The sequence below is a fragment of the Bubalus bubalis genome, chromosome 17 (genome assembly GCF_019923935.1).
Source record: "Bubalus bubalis isolate 160015118507 breed Murrah chromosome 17, NDDB_SH_1, whole genome shotgun sequence".
Taxonomy (NCBI): domain Eukaryota; kingdom Metazoa; phylum Chordata; class Mammalia; order Artiodactyla; family Bovidae; genus Bubalus; species Bubalus bubalis.
Window position 1 is genome coordinate 17,269,722 of NC_059173.1, and position 24,606 is coordinate 17,294,327.

At 46.3% G+C, this 24,606-nt stretch overlaps 2 protein-coding genes and 1 long non-coding RNA gene across 16 annotated transcripts in view; 1 reads left to right on the forward strand and 2 right to left on the reverse strand.

Annotated features, from left to right (window-relative positions):
• The window catches only part of ACAD10 (acyl-CoA dehydrogenase family member 10), a 52,588-nt gene extending 47,523 nt beyond the window's left edge, over window positions 1-5,065 (reverse strand). The window contains exons 1-2 of one of the 8 annotated variants that reach the window (XM_044930188.1): window positions 4,921-5,065; window positions 2,574-2,773 (exon numbers count right to left, since the gene is read on the reverse strand). In XM_044930188.1, coding sequence (XP_044786123.1) covers window positions 2,574-2,760 — 187 coding nt within the window. In that variant the 5' untranslated portion in view covers window positions 2,761-2,773; window positions 4,921-5,065. The other 7 variants (XM_044930189.1, XM_044930190.1, XM_044930191.1 and 4 more) reach the window with 7 other exon arrangements.
• A 51-nt stretch (window positions 5,066-5,116) lies between these two features.
• LOC102392339 lies at window positions 5,117-14,966 on the forward strand. Of its 4 annotated transcripts, XR_003104128.2 has the most exons (6): window positions 5,117-5,338; window positions 5,812-5,972; window positions 8,011-8,172; window positions 10,925-11,129; window positions 13,190-13,769; window positions 14,031-14,966. It is a non-coding gene; the product is annotated as an uncharacterized LOC102392339 (long non-coding RNA). The 4 variants fall into 4 exon arrangements; XR_003104127.2 differs by lacking the exon at window positions 5,812-5,972 and having other exon boundaries at window positions 5,121-5,338; window positions 14,026-14,966; XR_003104126.2 differs by lacking the exon at window positions 5,812-5,972 and having other exon boundaries at window positions 5,121-5,338.
• LOC102392001 (acyl-CoA dehydrogenase family member 10) overlaps window positions 9,532-24,606 on the reverse strand; it is a 30,642-nt gene continuing 15,567 nt past the window's right edge. The window contains exons 7-14 of one of the 4 annotated variants that reach the window (XM_044930195.1): window positions 24,081-24,218; window positions 23,865-23,955; window positions 22,776-22,934; window positions 21,926-22,098; window positions 20,178-20,321; window positions 19,123-19,200; window positions 11,441-11,578; window positions 9,532-11,115 (exon numbers count right to left, since the gene is read on the reverse strand). In XM_044930195.1, the coding sequence (XP_044786130.1) occupies window positions 11,462-11,578; window positions 19,123-19,200; window positions 20,178-20,321; window positions 21,926-22,098; window positions 22,776-22,934; window positions 23,865-23,955; window positions 24,081-24,218 (900 nt within the window). In that variant the 3' untranslated portion in view covers window positions 9,532-11,115; window positions 11,441-11,461. Of the gene's footprint in view, window positions 11,116-11,440; window positions 11,579-17,925; window positions 18,527-19,122; window positions 19,201-20,177; window positions 20,322-21,925; window positions 22,099-22,775; window positions 22,935-23,864; window positions 23,956-24,080; window positions 24,219-24,606 lie in introns of those variants that run through there. The other 3 variants (XR_006545551.1, XM_044930196.1, XM_025267079.2) reach the window with 3 other exon arrangements.

The following is a 24,606-nucleotide window of genomic DNA, read 5'->3' on the forward strand; positions in this document are numbered from 1 at the left end:
GGACTGAACCCAAGTCTCCTGCATTGCAGGCAGATTCTTTACAGTCTGAGTCACCAGGGACGCCCAAACAGTTTGTATAGCATGACCCAATCAGTGTAGACACAGTACACACACACACACACACAAGTTCCTGTGTATATATTGGGAATTTTTGGAAGGATAAACAAATTTTTCACAATGATAACCAATGAAGACTAGAACTGCGGGGAAGGGGTGGAGGTGACAATAAGAAATTGGCCTTTGTATTTTTTTAAATCCAAAGTATTAAATATACTTTTAGCACCAACTATTTAATAAATATGGTTGGCATAAGTGAGTTTCTGAATAGAAAAAAATTAATTAAATCTCTATTTCTCACAATTACAAAAATGAATTATCAAAAGACTAAATACCCAAATCAGGAAAGAAAAGAAAAAACAAAAAAACCTCTAAAAGTTACAAAACAATATACAACATCTTTATGAATGTCAAGGAAAGAAAGACTTCCTTAGCCTAGACACTTTACACTCAAGCCATAAAGAAAAACAGAGATGATTTTGATGACAAGAAAAATGAAAATCCTGGTATTGCAAAAACATTATAAGATAAAAACACAAGTCAATAACAACCACAAGCCTTACTAAGTGCTCAAAAGATTCTGGGCACTGCTGAATAACATAAAAGTATGAGCAGGATTTGAAAAGGGAGAGCAGGCAAGGAAGGGTAGCTTCAAGCAGAGGGAACAGAACCTGCAAAGGCAAAGGAGTATAAACACATTTGGCAATTTTAAAGAGCATCAAGTAGTTGAAGGTAGCTGAAATGTGGGCGTACATGGCAAATGGTGTGAAAAAAGGACATGAGAACTGTTTGTGAGAGGCCCTGGAACCAGGTAAAGCTTCCGGTCTTGAAGGGAAAAAAAATTGCAGGCAGTCAAGGATTTGAAGCAGGAGAGGGAAGGGAGAAGATGTGATGTGTGTTTTAGAAGGGCAGTTCTAGGGGCTGTGTGGAAGGGGTGTAAAACCCAGAGGCCAGAGGTAGAGTTAGCAGTTAGGAGGCTGCTGTGATCAAGCAGGTGGGAGAATTTAGGGATATAACATGTGTAGAGGCAGTAGCAGTGGAAAGAAGAGAATAGCTTCTCAAGGTATTCTGGAAAGAGTTGAGAAAATTCCTGCCAAGTGATCTTTATGTTTGCTGTAAAAGCAGAGATTCAGCTATCTGCCAAGGTTTGGCCTGGAGAAATATGATGGCTCCGAGGGGAGTTTGGAACAACCCTGTAGTAAGTTCAAGAGGAATATCAGTGGAGGAATAGAGAGCCTGAGGGCTCACTTGCAGCTGAGCTAAAAAACAAAGCAAAACAAAAAATAACTCAACGAGTTAGCAAAGCTTGGTAATTTTTCAACCAGGAGCACAGAAAACCTGACCTTGGGTTAACGTAGCATACAAAACTGCCCAATCAGCAACCACAATCTGTCAAAAGAACAGAGACCTCTGTTTGGTCCTTCCTGTTGGCTAGAATCGGAGAAGGCAATGGCACCCCACTCCAGTACTTCTGCCTGGAAAATCCCATGGACGGAGGAGCCTGGTGGGCGGCAGTCCATGGGGTCGCTGAGGGTTGGACATGACTGAGTGACTTCACTTTCACTTTTCACTTTCATGCATTGGAGAAGGAAATGGCAACCCGCTCCAGTGTTCTTGCCTGGAGAATCCCAGGGATGGGGGATCCTGGTGGGCTGCCGTCTATGGGGTCACACAGAGTCGGACACGACTGAAGTGACTTAGCAGCAGCAGCAGCAGCTGGCTAGAATGCGCATGTAATGGCAGAAAGTGAAGCAGCCAAACCTGATCCACGAGGTGAGAGTGGAAATGGGGTGTGCTCACAGCAGAGCAACACAAGGAAAACAGCCCAGGGCCCTGATATCACAGAGCAACACACTAGCCCAAGACACACACCTGGACTTTCACATAAAAAACACATTTAACTTCAATCTTGTTTCAGTCAATGTTTTGTTAGGTTTTCTAACACTTCAAGCCAAACAAATCAAATTAAGTCAGTTCAACTGAGTGCATAAAAAGGTAATACCAAAAGGGGCTGAAAAAGGAAGGATCAGAACCTAGAGGTTTGTCTTATAACAAAAGCAGGTGTAGAGGGAAGTTGATGGAAGAGGAAAGGTTGTGATCACAGCGGGGAGGGCGGCAGATTTCAGCATTCACAAGTAGTTCTCTGGGAAAGGTAGTTAAATTCTACCTATAACATTGACAATAACAATGGCAGCTTGTCATATTTATTGAGAATTTCAGATGAGCCAAGCACTCATTCTGCTAATCAAGTGCTTTCCATGAATAATCTCACTTAACCATCTCCTAGCAACAAAGACGTACAGACCATTAGCCCTAATTTAATGATGTGGAAACTAAGACTTAGAGAAGTGAAATCACTTGCCCAAGATCCTCAGCAGCACTAACTGTTGCTTAGAATTTGATTCAAGAGCAAGAATAGCACCCACTGAGGCACACTGTCATCTCCACTCACCACCTCCTTTCCCCCACCCCCACAGACCCCAGTCTCTAAAGGTGAAGGAGAATGAAGAGCTCACCTGCGGCCACTCTCCCTGGAGAAGGAAGCAGAACTCCGCCCATGTCAAAAATCACTGCTCTGTAGGGGCCGCCTCCAGAATGTGTCCATCTCCAGGCTCCCGGGTGCCTGCTCTGGACGTGTTTCAGGAAGGCCGCCCGCCAAGCCCGCTGGAGCCAGGAGGACTGCAGAAGCTGCCTTAGGCACATGTTGGAGCCAAGGCTGTGAAGCAGAAACAGGACATGATTAGCCTTCACTGCCTCCAAGTAGACCTCCGTCCTGGCACTCAAGGTGCCACCAGCACGTCTACTCTGACTTCCAACCAGCATTTCAGACACAACCAGAGCTGAACTCACTGTCTCTGCCCTCCATGACAACACCTCAGTCTTCCAGCAAGACACCTCCATTCTGGTGCTCGGTGTGACTGGTCATTCCTCCCAAAGCTCTCCATCTACTCTCTTCACTCACATTGCATGATCTCACCCACAGACCTTTGCATCAGCCTCCTAAGTGGTCCCCTTGCCTCTTCATTCAAAATTGCAAATTTGATCATGTCCTACCCCCATTTAAAATCTCCAGTGACTCTCCACTGTCCTCAAGATAAACTCTCAGCTCCTTAAGCCGCCTGAAAAGGCCCTCTGAGAACTTCTTCTCTGCTCTGGGCAGCAGCTCTCCTTTGTACTTCACCTTAGCCTGGGTGATCTCGACACTCACTTCCATGTAAGGCTGTTGCCCTGGCCTGAATGCTCCCTTCCATCCATTACCTGGATAACTGCCCATTGTCCCTCAGGTTGTAGTTTGCCTGTCACTTCCTTCATGAAACCTCTTCTGGCCACCAGAAGAGGCAGATGAGCAGTCTCTCCTGTACTCTCTCAGGGTGCCCTGTACTCACCTCCTCCTAGCACTCACGATGCCACCACAGTATCATCCCTCCTACAGAGCAGGGCGATGACCTCCTGATCTTCACTGCCTCTTTTCTAAACTTACTTTCAACCAGTTCAGGGGGAAAAAATAACATACACACAACACGTACCTGTATATATAGATACATAAACATTTTCACATGAATAGACATAAATGTGGCAAAATGTTAATAATTAGTGAAAGGCACATGATGAGAGGTATATGAGAGATCACGGTACTATTATTTCAATTTTTTTATAGATCTTAAATAAAAACCTGGGAAAACAACAACAACAAAAAATTCTACTCGCAGCCAGTTCCACTTGAAAATCTTGAAGTTTCTCATGTAATGTCTATGGTTAAAAAACTAAGAAGCCAGTTAGAGCAAAACAGGTTGGTAAGACAGCCTGCATGTTGATGGGAGTCACCTCAGTGCCACCATAAGGACTAAATAAAGTATGAAGAATCTAAAGAAAGAATTCTTAGGAAGTAAATGTTCAAGATGATACAGTGTGTTTCTTATGTAATTGGAAATTTGCTGGATTGGGGCATGAATGCTGAAATGAAAAATGTAGAGATTGATTTGCATTTTGGGTTTTACTTATGCCAAGGCCAAAGTTAATGATAGAAGGAGAAATTTATTTATAGGCTCCAAAAAGTGTCAACATGTTCTGTGTGAGGGCTTAACAGAGATGAAAAGGGTGTCTGGCCCTGAAAGGTTGACTTTCATTCTCATTGAGGACACTGTCCTCGTCATGAAAGTGAAAGTCGCTCAGTCGCGTCCGACACTTTGCAACCCGATGGACTATACAGTACATGGAATTCTCCAGGCCAGAATACTGGAGTGGGTAGCAGTTTCTCCTCCTCATACTCCTGGTAATGGATAAGTCGGCAACTCTCCCATCACTGGCTTCCTTCTTCCTTCCAACTAAAGATGACGCTTCAGTTCTAGCCACGTACTCATTGTGGCTCATTTCATCATCACAGCTGTACAAAGATACTAAGTTTACACAAAACTTAAACTCAAGGTCACGAAACTGGTAATCAGGGTCTATTCCATAATCACCAACGTATCTCTACCGCCGCAACAGAGCCTGGGCTCTCAGTAAACATTTGTTAAAAGAGATTAGTCCGGGAGGGGGACCCAGATGGATCTCCAGTTCAGGGCACTTAACCAGCCCACCGTCCTACCTTAACAGAATCAGAAACACTGCAACTAGTGCCAACTCCCCAGGCGGATTCAGCTCTCTGAGCCTCAGCGCACTTATCTGTAAAGCGTGGCTGACACAAAGCAACTCTGCCTACAGCTGGAGCGAGATCAAACACGACAAAAAGAGACCAGAGCTCGGGTCTCTGCAGGAAGCGGGTTCCTCGGACAATCGGAAACCTAGTGGAGCCAGAAACTCCTCGCCGTCAGATAAGGCGGGCTGAGGGCACGTCCCCTCAGGCCTGAGAGCAAAACCCACCGATCCTCCTAAATAGTGTCCAGGTGCCCACGAACTCTGTGACGTGCCTCCTCCAAGTCCTCTTGGAGCTCCTGACCAGTGGGCGCGGGTTCACCTCCGAGCAAACACGGTAGTCACGTGGGCGCACCCAATCAGCGAGCCCGCTGATCCGCGCTTGCGTAACCTCAAGGGTCAGCGACGGCGGCCGGCAGGCGGCAGTGAAGGTTTTGGCTGGAAGCGTTGCACGTAGAGCTGGTGGCGCTGAGGTGGCGGGGGCGGCGGCGCTACCTGCTCCGGGGCGCTCATCCTCAAGGCTCCCCTCCCAGCCTCTCCTGAGCCCTCCGGGGCCTGCGCCGGACGGCGCCTGCCCTGTGAGCGGTTGTCATCCACCCGGAGCTCCCAGAACACTCGCGGGTCCCCGCCGAGTTAAGCTTCAGCGGTGAGTCCGCGCCTGGGCCCCGGGGCTCGTCCTCTCAGAGTCTGAGTCCGGGCAGGAGCCTCGGCGAGGGCTTTCGCCTCCGGAGGAAGCCGAGAAGTCGTTGGGATCCCTCTCACTTCCCCCATCCTTAGGAGGTCTTCCCAGGTGTCACCCCTGGGAAGTCTGCCTCAGTTCCTCCTTCCTGGTGCCTTCCCACCGGGACTCTTTTATATTTGGCGCATAGGTCTCTCCAACCTGGGTGAGAGCCTAGTTGTGAGAGTTGATTTCCTCTTGGCTTTGTGAAGACGGAATACCCAGCACTCTGACGGCTCCTGGGAAGGTTTAATTAAATCCTTCCTCTTTGGAAAACTTTCCATTAAGGGGCCCTGTAGCAGTAGTTAAAACTAAAATGTCTACACGTTCAGTATCTGAGCAGTGTACTAAATACTTCCTGGGCACTGTTTTCTCTAATTGTCTTCATTCAATCCTACTAGTTAGAAGGGTGTGTGAGCCTTTTACAAACTGGGAAACTGAAGTCCTGGGATTAAGCGCCTTGCCCAGGATCATCTGTCAGATGGAATTCTACTCAGGGAGCTGGACTTGAGAGTCTGAGCACTTCATTCCCAGTCACACAGCCTCCTCAGGGGGAATGCAGGTATGGCTCTGTTCCTTGAACCTCCATCAGTTATCTAACAATAACATTCATTCAAAAAATGTAATCCAGTGTGTCTGATTTCTTCCACTTTCAGTTCAGTTCAGTCCCTCAGTCCTGCCAACTCTTTGCGACCCCATGGACTGCAGGCTTCCCTGTCCATCACCAACTCGCACGGAGCCTACTCAAACTCATGTCCATTGAGTTGATGATGCCATCCAACCATTTTATTCTCTGTTGTCCCCTTCTCCTCCCGCCTTCAGTCTTTCCCAGCATCAGGGTTTTTTCCAATGAGTCAGCTCTTCGCATCAGGTGGCCAAAGCATTGGAGTTTCAGCTTCAACATCAGTGCTTCCAATGAATATTCAGGACTGATTTATTTTAGGATGGACTGGTTGGCTCTCCATGCAGTCCAAGGGATTCTCAAGAGTCTTCTCCAACACCACAGTTCAAAAGCATCAATTCTTGGGCGCTCAGCTTTCTTTATAGTCCAACTCTCACATCCATACATGACCACTGGAAAAACCAGAGCCTTGACTAGATGGACCTTTGTTGGCAAAGTAACGTCTCTGTTTTTTAATACGCTGTCAAGGTTGGTTATAACTTTCCTTCCAAGGAGTGAGCATCTTTTAATTTCACGGCTGCAGTGATTTTGGAGCCCAAAAAAACTAAAGTCTGCCACCGTTTCCCCATCTATTTCCCATGAAGTGATGGGACCAGATGCCATGATCTTACTTTTCTGAATGTTGAGCTTTAAGCCAACTTTTTCACTCTCCTCTTTCACTTTCATCAAGAGGCTCTTTAGTTCTTCTTCGCTTTCTGCCATAAGGGTGGTGTCATCTGCATATTTGAGGTTATTGATATTTCTCCTGGCAATCTTAATTCCAGCTTGTGCTTCATCCAGCCTGGCATTTCACATGATGTGCTCTTCCACTTTGGCATGTTTTAAAGACTCAACTGAGTAGCTCTGTGTTTTCAGAGCTTTTTCTCTTTGTGACTAGTGTTCCACTGTGTGGATGAACATCATTTACTACTATTCATTGATTTACTGGAAGTTTGGGTTTCCGATTTTGGCTGTTTGAATAAACTGTTAACGGCATTTGTGTAAAAGTAAAAAAAAAAAAAAACTTTTTGAGAACCCAGTCTCTGTTGGAGTTTTAGTTGTGTGTGGAAAGGGATGCCTTGCTTTAATGGCACCAGCAGTTCACTCAATTCATGGAGACGAATGAAGTAAACACTTACAGAATAAATGTAGAACTGCAGCTGTGACACATGTGGTGAAGGAAGGGAAGACAGTTTTTAGACAGCTGTTACGAGAGGATATGTTTGATTTGGGGAGGGGCCTGGGCCTGGTGATGTGGGGAACTTCCCTGAGTGTGTGAATTTTGGAGCCATTTATTAAAAGACTGAATATGATTTAATAGGCTACTGAGTTTTGAAAGTCAACTAAGTTGACATAAGCCACATATACACTTCTACATGGGTCAGTCATTGATTCATTAATTTATTCAACAAATCTTTAAATAGCTTCCAATATGTGCTAGGCACTGTGATGTAACTGCTGAGGATACAGTGCTGGGCAAAACAGGCATGATCTCCACTCTGATAAAGCCTATAATCACAGATTTAGGGTGTGATGGCATAAGGCTAACCCAGGGTGTTTAAGAAGACTACCCTAAAAGTTTTTTAAAGTTTCGATTATTAGTGGACTTTAGCCTTCATTTGGAGTCCAACACAGAGTGTCACTCTACAAGTGTTACTGAAATGTTGGTTCATCTGAGCATGATCACTGTCAAAGCTCTTATCTCCTTCATTTGCTTTAAAGTGCATGATTTTCACTAGAACTGCCCTGTGTTTCTGAGTTTATTGCCCTGGGCATTAGTTGACTGTCAAGTACAGCAGGAGCCCCAGAGGTGAGTGAGAGGACTACTGCCAAGGCATCTTATAGTCTTGAGGGAGGGCAGAAGAGAGAAAAGGGAAACCTGTGGATGGATACAGTGAGAGTGGATTTATCAGGTAGTAATCATTCATGTGTTCTTTAGTCGGAGAAATGTCTGAAGAGGAGATCCAAAAGAAGACACTAGCTTCAGCTGTAGCCTGTTTAGAAGGGAAGTCACCAGGGGAGAAAGCAGCAATCATACATCAGCATCTTGGTCGTCGAGAAATGACAGATGTGATCATTGAGACCATGAAGGCCAACCCAGGTATGCTTTCCAGAACCCTAGGCTATCTTCTGTAAGGTAAACCCATGGTTGCCTGTGTTGTATGGTGTTCAGTGAGCCTGTGATTAAGACCTCTAGCATACTTTAGCTTTTACTGCCTGTGTTCCTTACATGAAGCTGTCAGGGTGGATTTCAGTTTCTCTAAATATTTCTTCTAAATTACTCGTAACAAGCTAGGTTGACAACTCTCCTCAGTGAGGAGAGCTACTTAGCACGTAGGTCTGTGGCAATTCATGTTGAATCCAGATAAGCACGTTGTGACTCCCCCTGCTCTGCCAGCTCGCTCCATCCAGGGGAGTGGATGCGTATTGCATCTCCAGTGTGAGGAACTGGCAGGTTTGGTTTTCAAACTTAATAGCCCTGAATATTTGTCTCACTTAGGAGTATATGATAGAAGACACCTGCTTTCTTATGGTATTTCTAAACATAAGAGCCATCTCTGCGTTTGAGGGTGTTAATGAGATTTTTTTATGGGGCAGAGACCACTTTTAAGTTGAGATTCCCCCATAACTCCACTGTTCCGTGATATAGTTCTTAACATAAGACATCACAATTTCTCTGGGACCACAATGGAGGTGAACACCACCCCCATTTTCTAATTTGGATTCATTTCTGTCTGAGAACATCTCCATCAGAACCCCTTTACTTTCACAGCTTAAAATCTTCTTGACAGCTGTGGCAAACTCCAGTTCTCACTGTGTCCCGTAGGATGCTGTTTCCTAGAGATGGCCTGAATTGCACAGGATAAAGAGAGTTAATACTTAAATTTCTGCCCTCTCACTCTTTTTTAAAATTCAAGTGATTTAAACCACTTTTAAAGAAATATTGCAAGGCATTTAATTTGGATCTGTGAAAACAAAAATTTTGTCCAAGTTAAAGGCTTATGGAGACATTTTTCATTCTGAAGAACCATGCATTGGTTGACTGATTCTTTTCTTTACATAATTATGTCCACTGACTGGCTGCAAGTAAAACAGATGGAAAACTAGTACAGTATGAGGGTGATAGTTGCCCAAAGGAGAAAATAGATAGCTTATAGTTAAAGGTAAGATATTTATTAGTAATTACTAAATACCTATATCTACTGCTTTTTACTATTCCAAGTGTCCATCAACTGGATAAAGACAAATGGATAAAGAGGGTATGGGGTGTGTGTGTGTGTGTGTGCATGTTCATGTACACACACACACACACATATATACACACAATGGAATATTACTCAGCCATAAAAAAGAATGAAATATTGCATTTGCAGCAACACGTATGGACCTAGAGATTATCATACTAAGTGAACTAAGTCAGACAGAAAAAGACAAATATATATCACTCATATGTGGAATCTAAAAAAGAATACAGGTGAATTTATTTACAAAACAGAAACAGATAGACAGAGAAAACAAACGTATGGTGCAAACTACAACATTGTTCCAATTGTGGATATGTGTCATGATGTAAAATGTATGAAAAATATATTTGCCTAATGGAAGAGATCACGAGTGACGAGAATAAAACCATTTTTTCTGTTGAAATCCAAATAGGATGCCATGCACTTACTAGAAAAATGAGGAGAAAAAGGTGGCCTGTCATGAGTATCCATGGTGACATGAGTCAACAGGAATGTGACTAGGTTGTAAATGAATTTAAACATGGAAGAACTCCTATTCTGATTGCTACAAATGTGGCCTCCAGAAGGCTAGATGTGGAAGATATGAAATTTGTCATCAATTTTAACTACCCTAACTCCTCAGAGGATTATCTTCATCGAAGATAATCTCACAGTACCAAAACACAGTACCAGGAAGAACACTCACAGTACCAAAACAGGCACAGCATACACTTACTTTACACCTAATAACATAAAGCAAGTGAGTGACCTTATCTCTGTGCTCCCTGAAGCTAATCAAGCAATCAATCCCAAGTTGCTTCAGTTGGTCAGAAACAGTTTCAGATCATTTCAGAGGCAGGGGAGACATGCAGGCTGAGTGTCACAAGATACTCTGTGGGCAAAATAGATGGACTGAATCCCTTTAGAGACAAAGAAAATTATGAAAGGGGTTACACTAGTCTACTTAAAGAGAGATTTGGGAGCAGAAACTCAGAATGTGGTTTATATTTGCTACAAATTACACCAGGGGGAGCTTTGGAAGTAATTTTGTGCCTGCTGGTATACAGACCAGTTTTAGAACTAATAACCCAACAGGGACTTATCAGAATGGCTATGATACCATTCAGCAATATGGGAGTAATGTTCCATATATGCACCATGGTGTGAACCAGCAAGTATTTGCGTATGCTGCTATTGCAGCTGAGCCTATATTTGGTTATCCAGTGCAAACAGGATATTCTCAATAAGACTTCAGAAGTATGTGTAAACATCTGTTTTTTCATAATTGCTCTTTATATTATATGTTATCAGACAAGATAGTTATTTAAGAAAAGAAACATGGGAAATGCAGAAATGACTGCACTGCAGCAGTGATTATGATGCACTTTTTTGCTATTTAAGTTGGCTATTTCTCTACATTCCTAAAACAGTTTTTAAGGGTTTTTTGGTACTAAAAAGGGCAAGCAGTGTTTTCCCCAAAGTTAAGTGTAGTGATTTGAAATACAATAAATGAAGGCAATGTGTGACATTCCAATAAAAAATATTTGAAGATTAAAAAAATATTTTTCTCTATCAAACTTTATTCTTCTGACTCAGTTTTCATCTAATTGGAATCCTGCTAATTTTTAGTTTCTGAAAGATGAGCTGAAAGCTGCAATGAAAGAAAGTCTTCAGAAGCATCCCCCATTGCACCGAGAAGTAAAGGTCAAAGTAAAGAAGGTGTAAACGCTGCTCCCGATTCTCCATCCAGGCAGCTTCCAGACCAGATTTCCTTCTTCAGTGGAAACCTCTCAGTTGAAACCGTTCACAGTATTATGCATCTATTCAAGACAAGGTGAGAAAAACACTGTTTCCTTTTGAGTTTGCCTATTTTTTGACATTGGGCAGAGAAAGTGCTCTTGCCCTGAAGGGAAGTGGATATTTTAAGCTTTGAGGAATAGAACAATATTTTGTGTGTTAAAAAATTCCCTGGTGTTTTATATTTAGCTAAATCTTGTAGATTGGGTCAAAGCTTCTTACAAAAGTAACATAGATACACCTGAGAAAATACCTGGGAAAATATTCTGAGAAGGTAGGCATGCAGGTGATTGGGAAGTTGAAAGGAAGCGATATAGGACATAGATGGGCTCCAGGTTAGACACTTACAGCTGGCCTCCCGTTTGCATTTCATGGGGCACGAAGAGGTGGGCTTTGGGCTGGATACTTATAACTGTTAGCATTTTGTGAGACAAGAGATAGGTGGTCTCCAGTTAAGTTATTTACAATCAGCCTCTTGTTTGCCCTCTGAAATGGAAGTAACAACAGAAACAGGGTAAATAGTCAGTTTGTCTCTTATAAACACCTTAAGGTCATAGTCCTGGCTATACCTATAGTCAAGGTTATAATCATGACAAGGACAAAGAGGGGCAAAACCTTGTTTGAGTAAAGGATTAAGGGATCTCCCTCCCTTCCTCTTTTGAGACAAGGGAGACACTATACATGCCAGAAAAGCTCCTTGTGGGTCAGAAGTCAGGGGACAATGCCAGGCCATAATGAGTCTTGCTCCTCCCAGATGCCTTCACTTTGAGATCCGTCTTGGCTGAGGGGTATGAGTGTAGCCTTAAGGGAGTGTCCCAGGTTAGGTCAGGTGTGGAAAAAGAAACCAGATAATTGAACTGGAGGAAGACAAAGACCTGGAAGAACTGACCTATAGAAATGACTTAACCACCTCCATTGCTCTCCTCCTCACTGGGGCATGTGCGCACCCTTCCTCTCCGGGGGTGCATCTCTGCCTTGCTTCTGTCTTAACTAAGCAAACCATTTCTCTATGTGCTCTCCCACTTGTTGTACTACGCCTCTAATAATAAACTTTGTATCTGCATTTACAGTTTCTGCCTCTGTGATAAATGCACTGGGGGCAAAGATCCAGGGAAAAATTGCTTCTAGCCTGTAGCCCTTGCTGGTCTGGTAGCTGGGATTCCTGGTTTTCATTCAGGCTACCCAGGTTCAATACCTGGGCAAGGAATTAAGATCTCGCTTCATGCCACTGCTTACTGCTGCCTTGCTGAGATCAGAAGGAAGATAAAAAAGAAAAGAAAAATTATAAGTGATCCATTACATCGTTGTAGTCTCATATTCCCACCAAGCCTTTACTAAAGAAGCTTGTAGGTCAGTTAATTGATTGCAGTTTCATCATGTCTTTCAACTCCTTTCTGTGGTCCAAACAAGGCTTGCTGGAGGCCAAAGGAAAGGAAGGGTTTGGCTTGGTAATCAATAAGCTGGGCCACCAGCTCCTTGGATATTGGTAGCCGACCTCTTTAGAAGCCTTTAAAGAGGACAGTCCTTGTCCTGCCTTGTTTGCTCGGTCCCCACTGGGACACAGGATACTCAGGTAGCCATTTTGGATCACAGCTGTTGAAGTGAGTTTGCAGCATTTCAAAAGCAAATTGCATTGTAGGTGGCTTTTCTTTCCCCTCTATTCCAGCTATTCCAACCCAGCAACACTTTCTGTAATCTTCAGAGTCACATCCTCAAGGTTCAGAATTCTCTTTCTTATACTTAATTTTTGGAGAAGGCAATGGCACCCCACTCCAGTACTCTTGCCTGGAAAATCCCATGGACAGAGGAGCCTGGTAGGCTGCAGTCCATGGGGTCGCTAAGAGTCAGACACGACTGAGCGACTTCCCTTTGACTTTTCACCTTCATGCATTGGAGAAGGAAATGGCAACCTACTCCAGTGTTCTTGCCTGGAGAATCCCAGGGATGGGGGAACCTGGTGGGCTGCCGTCTATGGGGTCGCACAGAGTTGGACACGACTGAAGCGACTTAGCAGCAGCAGCAGCAGCATACTTAATTTTAGAACACAGATCATGTGTTTTTATGTAACTAATTGAGGTCTTACCTCCTTCTTGGCAGAACCTTTGGATTTATTTAATATGTGGCCACATAGGATGTGGACGATATGTGAGTCAACATGCCTATAAGCACTTAGAGGAGACTGGCACACGTATGCCATGCAGCCCACCAACCATCGAGTCTGGGACTACGCTGGAGGCGAACACCACTCTCATTTTCTAATTTGGATTCATTATGTCTGAAAACATCTCCCTCAGAACTTTCTCTCAGCCTTCTCACAGCTTGGAATCTTCCTGACAGCTGTTGCAAACTCCAGTTCTCATGCATTACACAGGATAAAGAGAGTTAATGCTACACTCCTGCCCGCTCATTTTTTTTTAATCCAAATGATTTAAACCACTTTTTAAAGAAATATTGCATGGCATTTAATTTGGATCTGTAAAAACAAAAATTTTGTTCAAGTTAAAGGCGTAATTATGGAGACTTCATTCTGAAGAAACATACCTTGGTTGACCCATTCTTTTCTTTAGATAATTATTTCTGTCGACTGGTTTCAAGTAAAACAGATAGAAAAATAGTACAGTATGAACGTGAGGGTGACACTTGGCAGGAGGAGAAAATAGATGCCTTACAGTTAGAGGTAAGATATTTTATTAGTAATGACTATTTAGTCTACTATTAGTTATTAGTTAGTAATAACTAATAGTTATTACTATTAGTCTACTATTACTATTAGTCTACCTATGTCTACTGCATTTTACTATTCTAACTTGGAAGGTTGTTTGGGCTTTTAATTTTGCCATTTGCCCTGCATGTTAGCTTTTGTTTTTAAGATCTATATTGCTCTGAAGGATTATTAAAGTATTTTTATTCCATCTCATTTTCGTCTCTGAAAGTCTAGGTTTCCCTGAGCCTCATTGCTCTCAGTGTCACCTCAGTGGTCTCAAGCTCAGCACTAGGGCCGTCCTCTGCAGCTGCGATAAGACTGGGGATACGAGTCTTCAAGTTCAAGCTCAGCACTAGGGCCGTCCTCTGTAGCTGTGATAAGACTGGGGATACGAGTCTTCAAGTTAAAGCTCAGCACTAGGGCCGTCCTCTGCAGCTGTGATAAGACTGGGGATACGAGTCTTCAAGTTCAAGCTCAGCACTAGGGCCGTCCTCTGTAGCTGTGATAAGACTGGGGATACGAGTCTTCAAGTTCAAGCTCAGCACTAGGGCCGTCCTCTGCAGCTGCGGTAAGACTGGGGATACGAGTCTTCAAGTTCAAGCTCAGCACTAGGGCCGTCCTCTGCAGCTGCGATAAGACTGGGGATACGAGTCTTCAAGTTCAAGCTCAGCACTAGGGCCGTCCTCTGCAGCTGCGGTAAGACTGGGGATACGAGTCTTCAAGTTCAAGCTCAGCACTAGGGCCGTCCTCTGCAGCTGCGATAAGACTGGGGATACGAGTCTTCAAGTTCAAGCTCAGCACTAGGGCCGTCCTCTGCAGCTGCGGTAAGACTGGGGATACGAGTCTTCCTGTTGGCACCACAGTGGCAGTTGGAAATTGAGCAGCCTTGGTCAGGATGGGGAATCTCCGAAGCACCTTTCCATGCCGAGAAGCTTTTTCACATATATTGGGCTGGAGTTTATGAACTGGACCCTTATACAGATGAAGTCATTTGGGGGTATTCATATAATTAAACAACAAAATTAGCACAGTCTGATTTTTCTCACTGAAGTAATTCCCATCTACTATAAAATTGATGTGTAAATTTTATGTTAAGGGAGGAATAGTTTAACATGAGGCCTATTTTATATAAATTTCAGAGTGATGATTTTAATAAATACCTTAACCATAGGAGGAAGTGGACATTTGAAACTTGATCATCTCCAGACTTTTAAGGTCAGTGGAATGGCCTAAAATAGGGTTGTTGTTACCATTAATAAATTGTATTGATCTGAAAAAGTTCAGATCTTTAATGTTAAAGTTTTTAGACTAAGTAACTATAACATATTAAGTATGTTTATTCAGTGAATATTTATTGAGAGTTATTCTCCATGTGCTGGGAACTCAGCATTGAATAGACTCCGTGCTGTCATCGAGTGTACATTCTAGTGACACACGCACATTTTCCCAATTGTCCTTTCTTTCTGTTACCCTTTCATTCTCTTCTCTAGCCTGCAAACATGATTAGATCGCTTCCAGTCTCCTGGAACAGTTTCCAGAATGCAGATGTGACTTGTTATCTCGCATAGTCACGTCCATTGATTGAGCTCAGCTAGACAGGGCTTGCTCATGTTGCACAGTAAAGGCACCTGGGGACACAGGTGCAAGGTGGCTTCTTCACTCATATGTCTGACACCACATAGTTGCTTGGGTCTCCTGACTGTATGGCAGGCTTAGGCTAGTCTGACCTCTCACATGACAGCTGATTTCCCCAGAGAGTTCCACAATACCAGGGAGAAGCTGTAAGACTTCTAAGATCTAGCTTTAGATTTTGCCACCAAATTCCATTGATCAGCATGAGTCACAGGCCCCATCCAGGTTCACAGAGAGGGAGGAGAGCCTCCACCCCTGCCTGAGAGGAGCAGCAAAGAATTAGCAGCCACCTTTCCTCTACCACACTACTGTCATGATTGTTGTAAGAGGTTAGATTATTCTTTCAACCACTCAACAAATTTTTAGTGAACACCTGCGATGGGCCAGGTACTGTTCTAGGGCTGACACAGTGGGAATCAAACTCAGTAAAGATCTATCTCTCATGGAGCTGGTATTCTGGTTGGCATAGAAAATCAGTCAGATACACAAGACAACCTCAGACTGCAGTCGTAAGTGCAAATGAAAAAAAACAGGATCCAGAGAGTACCAAATAGGGGGAAGATAGAGAAGGCTAGCTCTGTGCTGTTAGGAGGAACAGCTCCCGCCTCCAGGGAGAGACTGCTGTTGGTTTAATGAAGCCAGTATCAGGGATACTCAGGCCTCTCCGTTCACTCAGGGAAAGAGTCCTTACGCAAAGCCACTATTTTCGTGTCAGAGTCTCTGCTCCCAGAGCCAAGCAGTGGCCTCAGGGGAGTACAGAGGGGAAATTTCCCCTGAGGTTAAGGAAGCTGGTCTCTCAGGGAGGGAGCTGAGGTCACTTTAGTCACTTCAGCCAAGGTGAAGGTGAAGGCAAGGACACCTGTCCAAGCTCTTCCTTGCCCAAGAGCTGTCCCAACATGGCTTGACCCTGGCTTAGGACTCCAGTCACTCTGGGCCAGGGTCTGGGACCTCAGACAAGATCAAGGCATGAAGCAAAGCCCAGAACTTAGTTGATGCCAGGGCCTGAGATTTCAGGGCAGCAGGGCCCAGGGAGGGCTGGCTCGGCTCAGTGGCCAAGGGTCGAGACAAGAATCAGGATGAATCTGGATCTTTTAATCACATTGCCCCATTTGTGTCACGTGGGACAAAGGACTTCACCTGCCCACACCTTCATTTCCTCATCTGTTGAGCAGGAATCACTGTAATACCCCTCACAGAGGGGCACGTGAGAGGCTTCCAGGTGTTGCCTTGAGCCTCACGGAGCGAGCATGCAAGGCAGTGACCATAATGGTAGTGCCTGGGTGACACAAGAAGAACCGGGCAGTCTAGGTCCACTAGGGGTCACTTTCTTAGGCTCAAATTTGGCATTTCAGCACAATGCCTCCCCAACCATCACGGCAGAATCTGAGCTGTGCACCTGCAGTAAAATGCTCCGGGCCTTCGGGAAGAGAGTGTGGATGAACATCAGCCAGGTTCTTTGGAAATGTGTATGGGTTCACATTAGTTGGTTGACCATCAGTCTGGAGGGAAAAGACACCTCTGTTTCTTCTTGCAGGAGGGCTGGGAAGTGGGTGACAGGTAGTTTCCAGTGGCGGGAACAGGTGTGGCAGGAAGAGTTCAGGCTGGAAGCCAGGTAGACCCCAGTTCAAGCTGGACTGGGCCACACCCTGCCCACATGCTCCCCTCTCTGAGAATCGACCTCGCCTCCTGCTGAACATGGATGAGTGTGAAGCCCATGGGGAGAAGCAGAGATAACACCCATGGAGGAGGGAGGAGGGCCTGGCCCACAGTCTGCAACCACTCTGAGCATCTGTTCCATTGCCACCCTGAGTGCAGGTTCAGGATTCACAGCTTCACACCCACAGCTTCCCAAGCACTTGAAGGGGGAGGTCAGCTACAGGGGTGGGTGAGCCCGACTAACCTCATACTGTTTCCTCCTCCTGACCAGGATGTCAGCACCTGGTCCCGAGAGGATGACCCACTCAAATTTGGGTTATGTACTCAACACAGATAGTTGAGTATTTCTGAACTATATTCTGGTCACAGGCCAGTATGATGCTGTTGTGACCACAGTAGATTTCTTGTCAGTCTTAATCTTGTGTACTATCGTTTCTCTTCACCAAGGTCTTTAAGTCTGGGAGTGATGCGTTTTCCTAGGGACAGCACGGAAAATCGGTCCTAGAGAGGAGGACAAGCTGCAACAGCAGAGAGTTGACCTGAGAAATGATGAAGGCCTGAGCAGAAGCAACAGGGCTGGCTGGGAGGGAGAGCGTGGAGGCAGACTTGACAGGCCGCTGGGTGGAGACGAGGCAGAGGAGGAGTGAAAGATGTGTGAGGCTGCAGCTGACATACTGCGTCAGGCTAAAGTGTGAGCTTTTGTTCTCCACTCCTTGTATATGACAGAATGTTCACAAAGTCTCTGAGACATATTTTCTTCTTTGTTCGCAAAGCTCATTTCCAAAATAACATTTTAGCAATCTGTGTTTCGGATATTGAAACAAAGAAAATTACCTAGCAATAGCTTCACAATTTGGGTTTATTTCCATTCTCCCAGAGCACTCCTGCCCTGGGTCTGTAGGCTGCCACCATCAGCTGGGGGCGGTGGGGGACACAGAACAGGAAGCCACCGTATCACCCTCAGATTGGGAGCAACCACAGGCATAGCACCCTGGCAGGACTCGTAATATTCATGCAGAGCCCCACAGCCAGAGAGAAGGGGCCTGGCTGCCCATCTGGCACCTGGACTAAAGATCACCTCTCCAGGCTCTTCATTACTCCCCTTCCCCCTTGCCTGAAACAGGCAACTCCAGGCTTCTTACACAGGAGTGTGTTCTGTAGGGACACATCAAGGCTAGGTTCACAATAAGGATCCCAGGACACAGCTGCCGGGAGGGGTGCAAGGAGCACACATACCAGGCCTTTGAAAGCACATCATTTAAAGATTTGGGCACCACAGGCCCGGCGGGGACGATCTGACTCCTGCAGGCCTAACTGCGGTGCTTCAGCTCCATCTTGGCCACTGACCTCTGGTGCACCTGATCAGCAAGGCGCAGTACCCGGACCCCCACGAAGAACTGAGCCAGTGGGTGGTCACTGCTCAGCCCTGCTGCTCCGAAGACCTGGCAGACACAGGGCAGGAAGGGAGGAAGCCCTGGGTGAGCCCTCATCCCTGAGAGCCCCACTAACAAATGCCTGCTCCTAAGATGTGAGGACAGCTCAGAACAGCCACATTGCAAAGCTGTCTGTCCCCTGACACCTGTGTGACAACAGTGTTCTGGAAGACTCCAGGTGGGGCCTCACTAGCCGTCCCAGGGACACCAGGCTCCCCAGGTCTGCTCCACTAGGTGACTTCTGTCGGGAAGTCCCTCTCTAGGGGCCATGGGTTGAGATTTGAGAAGGAGGCATCTTTACATGGTTAGGAGGCTGGGCCTGGTGTAAGAAGGACCTAGGTTCCCCAAAATCTGAGCTCAGCTCCTTGCAAGCTGAGTGACCTTGGACAAATCACTTTGCTGTGCTTCTGTTTCCATGTATTCAAAATGGAAGCAGGAATAGGACCCCTCATAGGGTTGTTCTGAGGAGGAAAAGGACAGTCATGTATGGGGGGTGTGCAACAAAGGGCGGCTGTTAGTTTACAGGAGGTTGGGCAGCTGAAGGAGAGGAATTTTGAATCTTGTAAATGATTCAGAAGAACCAGCGATCCATCATCTGTGCTCACCTGAATAGCATGATCAATCACTCGGGAAGCCATGGATGGGGCCACCATTTTAATCATGGCAATATCCAGACCTGCAGCCTACAAGGAAGAGGAGTTGTGGTAAGGAGGGCAGACCCCAGGGCGGAACCTGTGGAAGATCGATCAGTTTCACAGGGAGGAGTAGAAACAACAGCTCAGAACAGAGACCTCAGGTCCCTCCCGCTGGACTGCAAGCCTTGCCTGGTGCATGGACCCTGCACAGCACCAGCGGGGGTGGAGGGGCAGTGGGGGTGATGAGGCAGGTGACTCAGGATGCTATGTGGTGTGGGCAGCTGCCTGGTCAAGGAAAGATAAGGGGCATCTTCCCAGGCAGCATCACCAGCACACAGGCAACACAGATTGGGGACTGGCCTGAGCCTCCTTCAGGGTCATGATCAGCTCTGTATTCAAAGGGAAAGGTGAAACGAGGCCAGTCAAGACTCTGGGGGATTTAGGTTCAAGGATCTTCTCTGAATCTGGGATTTGGATCAAAGCCCCTGAGAGCCCTCATACCGCCACGAGAAAGCCAAGAAACCAGAATTTGAGCCTGGATCACCCCCTGCTACTGAGGGGTCTCAGCTAAGGGGTGGAGACCCATGGAGAGATGGAGAAAGCAAGGGTCAGCCTGGCATCATGCCTGGCACTAAAGGCACTCAGAGCCATTTAAGGGATAATGTCACATTGAAAATGAAGCTTCTCTAACTCCCTGGCTTACTCTCAGTTTGCCTGATGCCTGTAAGATCAGGTGGGGCTGTAGCTCAGGCTGGGGCCCTGTGGCCCTGCTGTCTTGAACCCATAAGGTCACTGGGTCAGTAAAACAGAAAGGTCAATCCTCTTTATTGTACCTTTTCTGTTTTTCAGAAGCTGCACAGGTAATTCCAAGGAGAAGTGAAGCAAAGTTATTTATGTCAAGGAGCCAAGCACTTTGTGGTTTGCTGAGTGGGGAGGGAAGTCAGCATCTATTAAAAGATTTCTGGGCTGGCATCCCTCACCGTGTCCTCTGGACCTGTCCTCTGTGAGGTCCCTCAGCCTCCTACCTTATTTCCCGCCACATCCATGACGTGGGCAGCTTTCAGCACCAGCAGCCGGGCCTGCTCGATCTCCACGCAGGACAGGGCAATGTCTGCCAGGACCGTGCCCTGCTCTACAAGGGGCTTCCCAAAGGCCACGCGGGACTTCGCCTGTGGACACAGGAGACAGGAGGGGAGGCATGGACGGTGCCCTGCAGAGGAGAGGGTGGAAGCACAGGGGAGGGCAGCGGGGGAAGCTAGACACTTGGTAGCTGCACAAATTATCAGCACAACCCCTTTACGCCAGCCATTCTGCCCCATCTGGGCAGGTCTGGCCTCCAAGCAGGACAGAGCTTGATCTGAGTCGCCTGTGGCCCAGGGCTACTCTGGTAACCAGGCAGCGACTGTGGGCGCCTCACACAGGCCAGGAGGGCGCCCTCTGCTGACAGCAGGGCCTGCTTCACGTCCTGAGGAACTCTCGGGAGCAAGTCTGGGTGCCAGAGCCCTCTTGTGGGCAACTGTTATTGCAACAGAGATTGAGTAGAGTGTTCAAAAGCTACAGGCAATCAGAAAAAGTGATAAGTGGTCCTTCTTCCACCTTATTTTTAAAAATTAAAAACAATTACAACACACGAATATCTCATGGCAGAAAAGAGTATACACTTTCAGACAAAATATAAACACCCAGCACCCCATTATCTAGTAAATTATACTTACTATTTGGTGCATACCCTTCTAGACTTTTTGTATATGCATATACATACATCTGCTTTTTTTTTTAAGTCATTCTCTCTGTATTACTTTATAGCCTTTTTTTTTTCACTTAGCATATGGCAAACGTATCTCTAGTTAACAAATAGATTACTACAGCATCATTTTGGAATTTCACTGCACGCCCATAGCAGGGTTATCTAACCAGACCCCAATAGCTAGCCTTATAGGTGTTTCCTAACGTAATCATGGCTGTGGTGAACCTCCTAGTATCAAATTTTTTGTAGATGCCTGATTACTCCCTTTCGACCAAGTCCAATGAGTAGCATGGCTACGTCAGTACTATAGCATCTTCTAAGATTTCTGACACATTAGGTCAGATTGATCTGCAGGATGAGGATGGAGACTATATCTAAGTCCTTAGAAGCGTTTTCTTTTAAACTGGCTGGTTTCAACTAAAAAGGATTTGAATCACAACTTTGCTCAGTAACGCGATACCCTGAACTGTTGCTATTCTTCATTAAGACTATCTTGTGAGACATCTGTTCAGTCTGAAGTTTCACTCTGAAATCACTTCAGAGTGAAACTGATTTCACTGACTTGAACCACTGTTCACAGCAATAACACTCTTGTATGGGCTTGCAACCTTCAAGGGGTCACAGAAGAATAAAGTTTTGGACGTGCTGGGGGAGGAGGACGATGCAGGGCTGGATGCTGGAACCCCGCTCTCCCTGTTGCCTGATGTTTAAAGGTGAGCTGGTGGCAGGATGGTCATCAGTGGACCATGACCCTGTGGGCCTGGAGCCTTGCCCTCTGCTGCCACAGAGCCCACAGAGCCCAGACGCCTTCTGACCCCTAGGCAGAGGGAGGCGCATTCTGCTCTGGATTTGAAACTTGAGCAAAGTAAAAGAGGCAGAGCAAACACAAGGACACAGCTTCTTGTAAAGAACATCACCTTGCTTCTTCACCTGCTAAGTCTGCTCTCAGGAAACAGGATTAGAAGTCTGAGAGGAAGACAGATGGGTTGTTCTGGTCCAGAGACAGGCACAAAAGGAAGTACTTACTCGGGCCTTCATGAGCGCCAACACCCTCTCTGAGCAGCCAATCAGCCGCATGCAGTGATGGATCCTGCCAGAACCTAGTCGGCCTAGGAGGATCTCAAAGCCCCGGCCGGGGCCCAGGATGATGTTCTCTTTGGGCACGTGCACCTGCTCGAACAGGACTTCACCGTGGCCACCTGAGAAAACCCATAGAGTACCCTTGAGCAATCTGCTTTCCTGCTTTCTCCAGATGCATTTATCTCATCTGCTGACAATATCCCTGCTCTTTTGTAGACTTCTAACTAGAACATCATTGAAGGAGGATGGAAGGCAGGAACAAGACTATTGCAGATGGAAGGTAAATTGGTCATTTAAAATGTCAAAGGAATAGTTTGGCATTCCTTTTATAAAACGTGACTCTAACTTAAACTGGAACTCCTAGTAGTCTGTGACTCTCACAGTGTAGTGACCCTAAGGAAACTCTGAAGTCAAAATGTGGACAGCATCAGCAGAGAGAAAGGGCCCCTGTGAGAGGACCTCCAGGCCAGGAGATAGGCTGTCCACACTGTGGTCTATAAGAAAAGGTCTGGAGGGCATTTCCTGCCTCCTGTTCCATCCTCCGTGGCTTCCTTACCTCCTAGAGTCCTGCTTGTCTTCTATGATTAGAAGAGAAAAAAAAAAAAAAAACAGATGAATGCCTGTCTGAAGCTTGCCTGCATGGTTGATATTCATGGATAGAACTGAAATGCAAGAGCACATGCCCTTCCAAATGTCCTCAGACTCTTACAGGTGTTACTTCTGCACTGGAGCAACTGCTGTCCAAAGCCTTTTCCCTAGATCCAGACCCACACAGAGAACAAACAGACGCACAAACCTGGTGCGTCCTCCAGCCCATACACCCTCAGAGGCCGGATGATTTTTATCCCTGGGGTATCCATGGGAACCAAGAACATGGACTGCTGCTGGTGGCGTGGGGCATGTGGGTCTGTTTTTCCCATAAACACGCAGAGCTGGCAGCGAGGATCCAGGATGCCTGCCAGGAAAGGAGAGAGACAGACCCCCATCATCTGACACCATGGCCATCAGCTCTCCTTAAACACTCAGTCCTGGCCCAGAGAAGCTGAAGTCATTGAGCAGATGGGGCCCTTTAAGATGTCATGTGATCAGATGAGGCCATGCAGCCCTTTGACCAGCAATAAGAGCAACTGGTTTCTGTCCCAGTGAGGAAGGAATCCAACATCCTAAGAACAGTTTTGTTTTGTTTTTTTTTAAAGCACAACGTTGGATTGAAAATACAATTTGAAGACAAGAGGCTGAAAACTGCTACTTTATCAGTGGCAGCCTGTTCTGCTTTGTTCCCACAGGAGGTGGAAACATGCTGGCTTTGGGCACAGGCTTCAGAGTCAGGCCAGCCTTGAACTCTGGGTGGTTCCCTACTTGCCAACAGGGGGGCTAGTACCTTGGGCAGTGACTCAAGTCACTTCTCCATCCTGGTTTCCTTCTCTGTGAAGTGGGGATAATACCACAGACCTTCTGGGGAAGGGTGGAGACTCCGTGAGGGGAGGTCCCCACAGCATGTACCGAGGGCCCTGGAGAGTTAAAGCCTAGTGAACGACAGGATTATCACCAGCCCTTCTGCTGCAGCACAGCTGACCTCACAAGAGGGGGACACCATTGAGGAAGTGACTCTAAAGGGAGACACCCACAGCAGAATGAAGAGTGGGGAGTGGAGGAGAGATTCCTGGAACTGTCACATGGGGGGTCACCTGGGGTCAGGTAGAACCTTTGGTTCTCTCAGGGTTTGCTGCCTCTTCTGGGAACAGAGACAGAATCTCCTTTGTGTTAACTGGAAATGAAGCTAGTCCCTCCCACAGTTTCTCAGACAACAGCAGGGCAGAGAAGACGTGCTTATCAGGGAAGACCCACATAAATGTGATTGAAAAATGAATTTCAGGCCAAATACCTGTGATCCACCACTTGTGACCATTGATGACGTAGAAGCCATCTTCCTCTCGGATGGAAGACTCAATGTTGGTGGCATCTGAGGAGGCGACCTGAGTGAGAGCACATTCTGATTAGAGCTGGCAAGGGTCCTGAGTTCCCTGATGGCAGAGCCCGATGGGGCTGGGTGAGGGTCTGGTGTGATGAGGAGCGCCTGTGGGTGACCCAAGGTAGGCACCTGGGGCTCAGTCATAGCGAAACAGGAACGAGCCTTTCCCTCCAGCAATGGAATCAACCAGCGGGCCTTCTGCTCCTCGGTGCTGTATCGAACCAGAAGCTCCATGTTCCCCGTGTCTGGAGCACAACAGTTAAAGATCTGGAAAGGAGAAAAGGCACAAAGGCCTTATCATATTCAAAACTTCAGATTCCCCAGAAACATGGATCGGGGCTCCTTCCAAGATACATGCCCTCTGACACCCTTATGAAAGTCCTTCCTCTCCCCAAAGATGTAGAGACCCAGGACATTGTGAGTACAGCAGCTCAGAGTACCTAAGCTCAACCACAGAGCTTGTTGGGAGAGAAGGAGGAGAGTAGAGCTGGGGGACTGAGGCTCCACGGAAGCCAGCCAGGCTGTACTCACTCGAGAAGATGCCCACCCCCTGCTCCTTTCCTGCTCTGGCTCCAGCCACCTGCCTGCAGTATCTTCAACTCATAAGAAGTCTGAGTTTGCGTCAGAGCTCCTGAGTCCAGTGCCACTGCAGGGA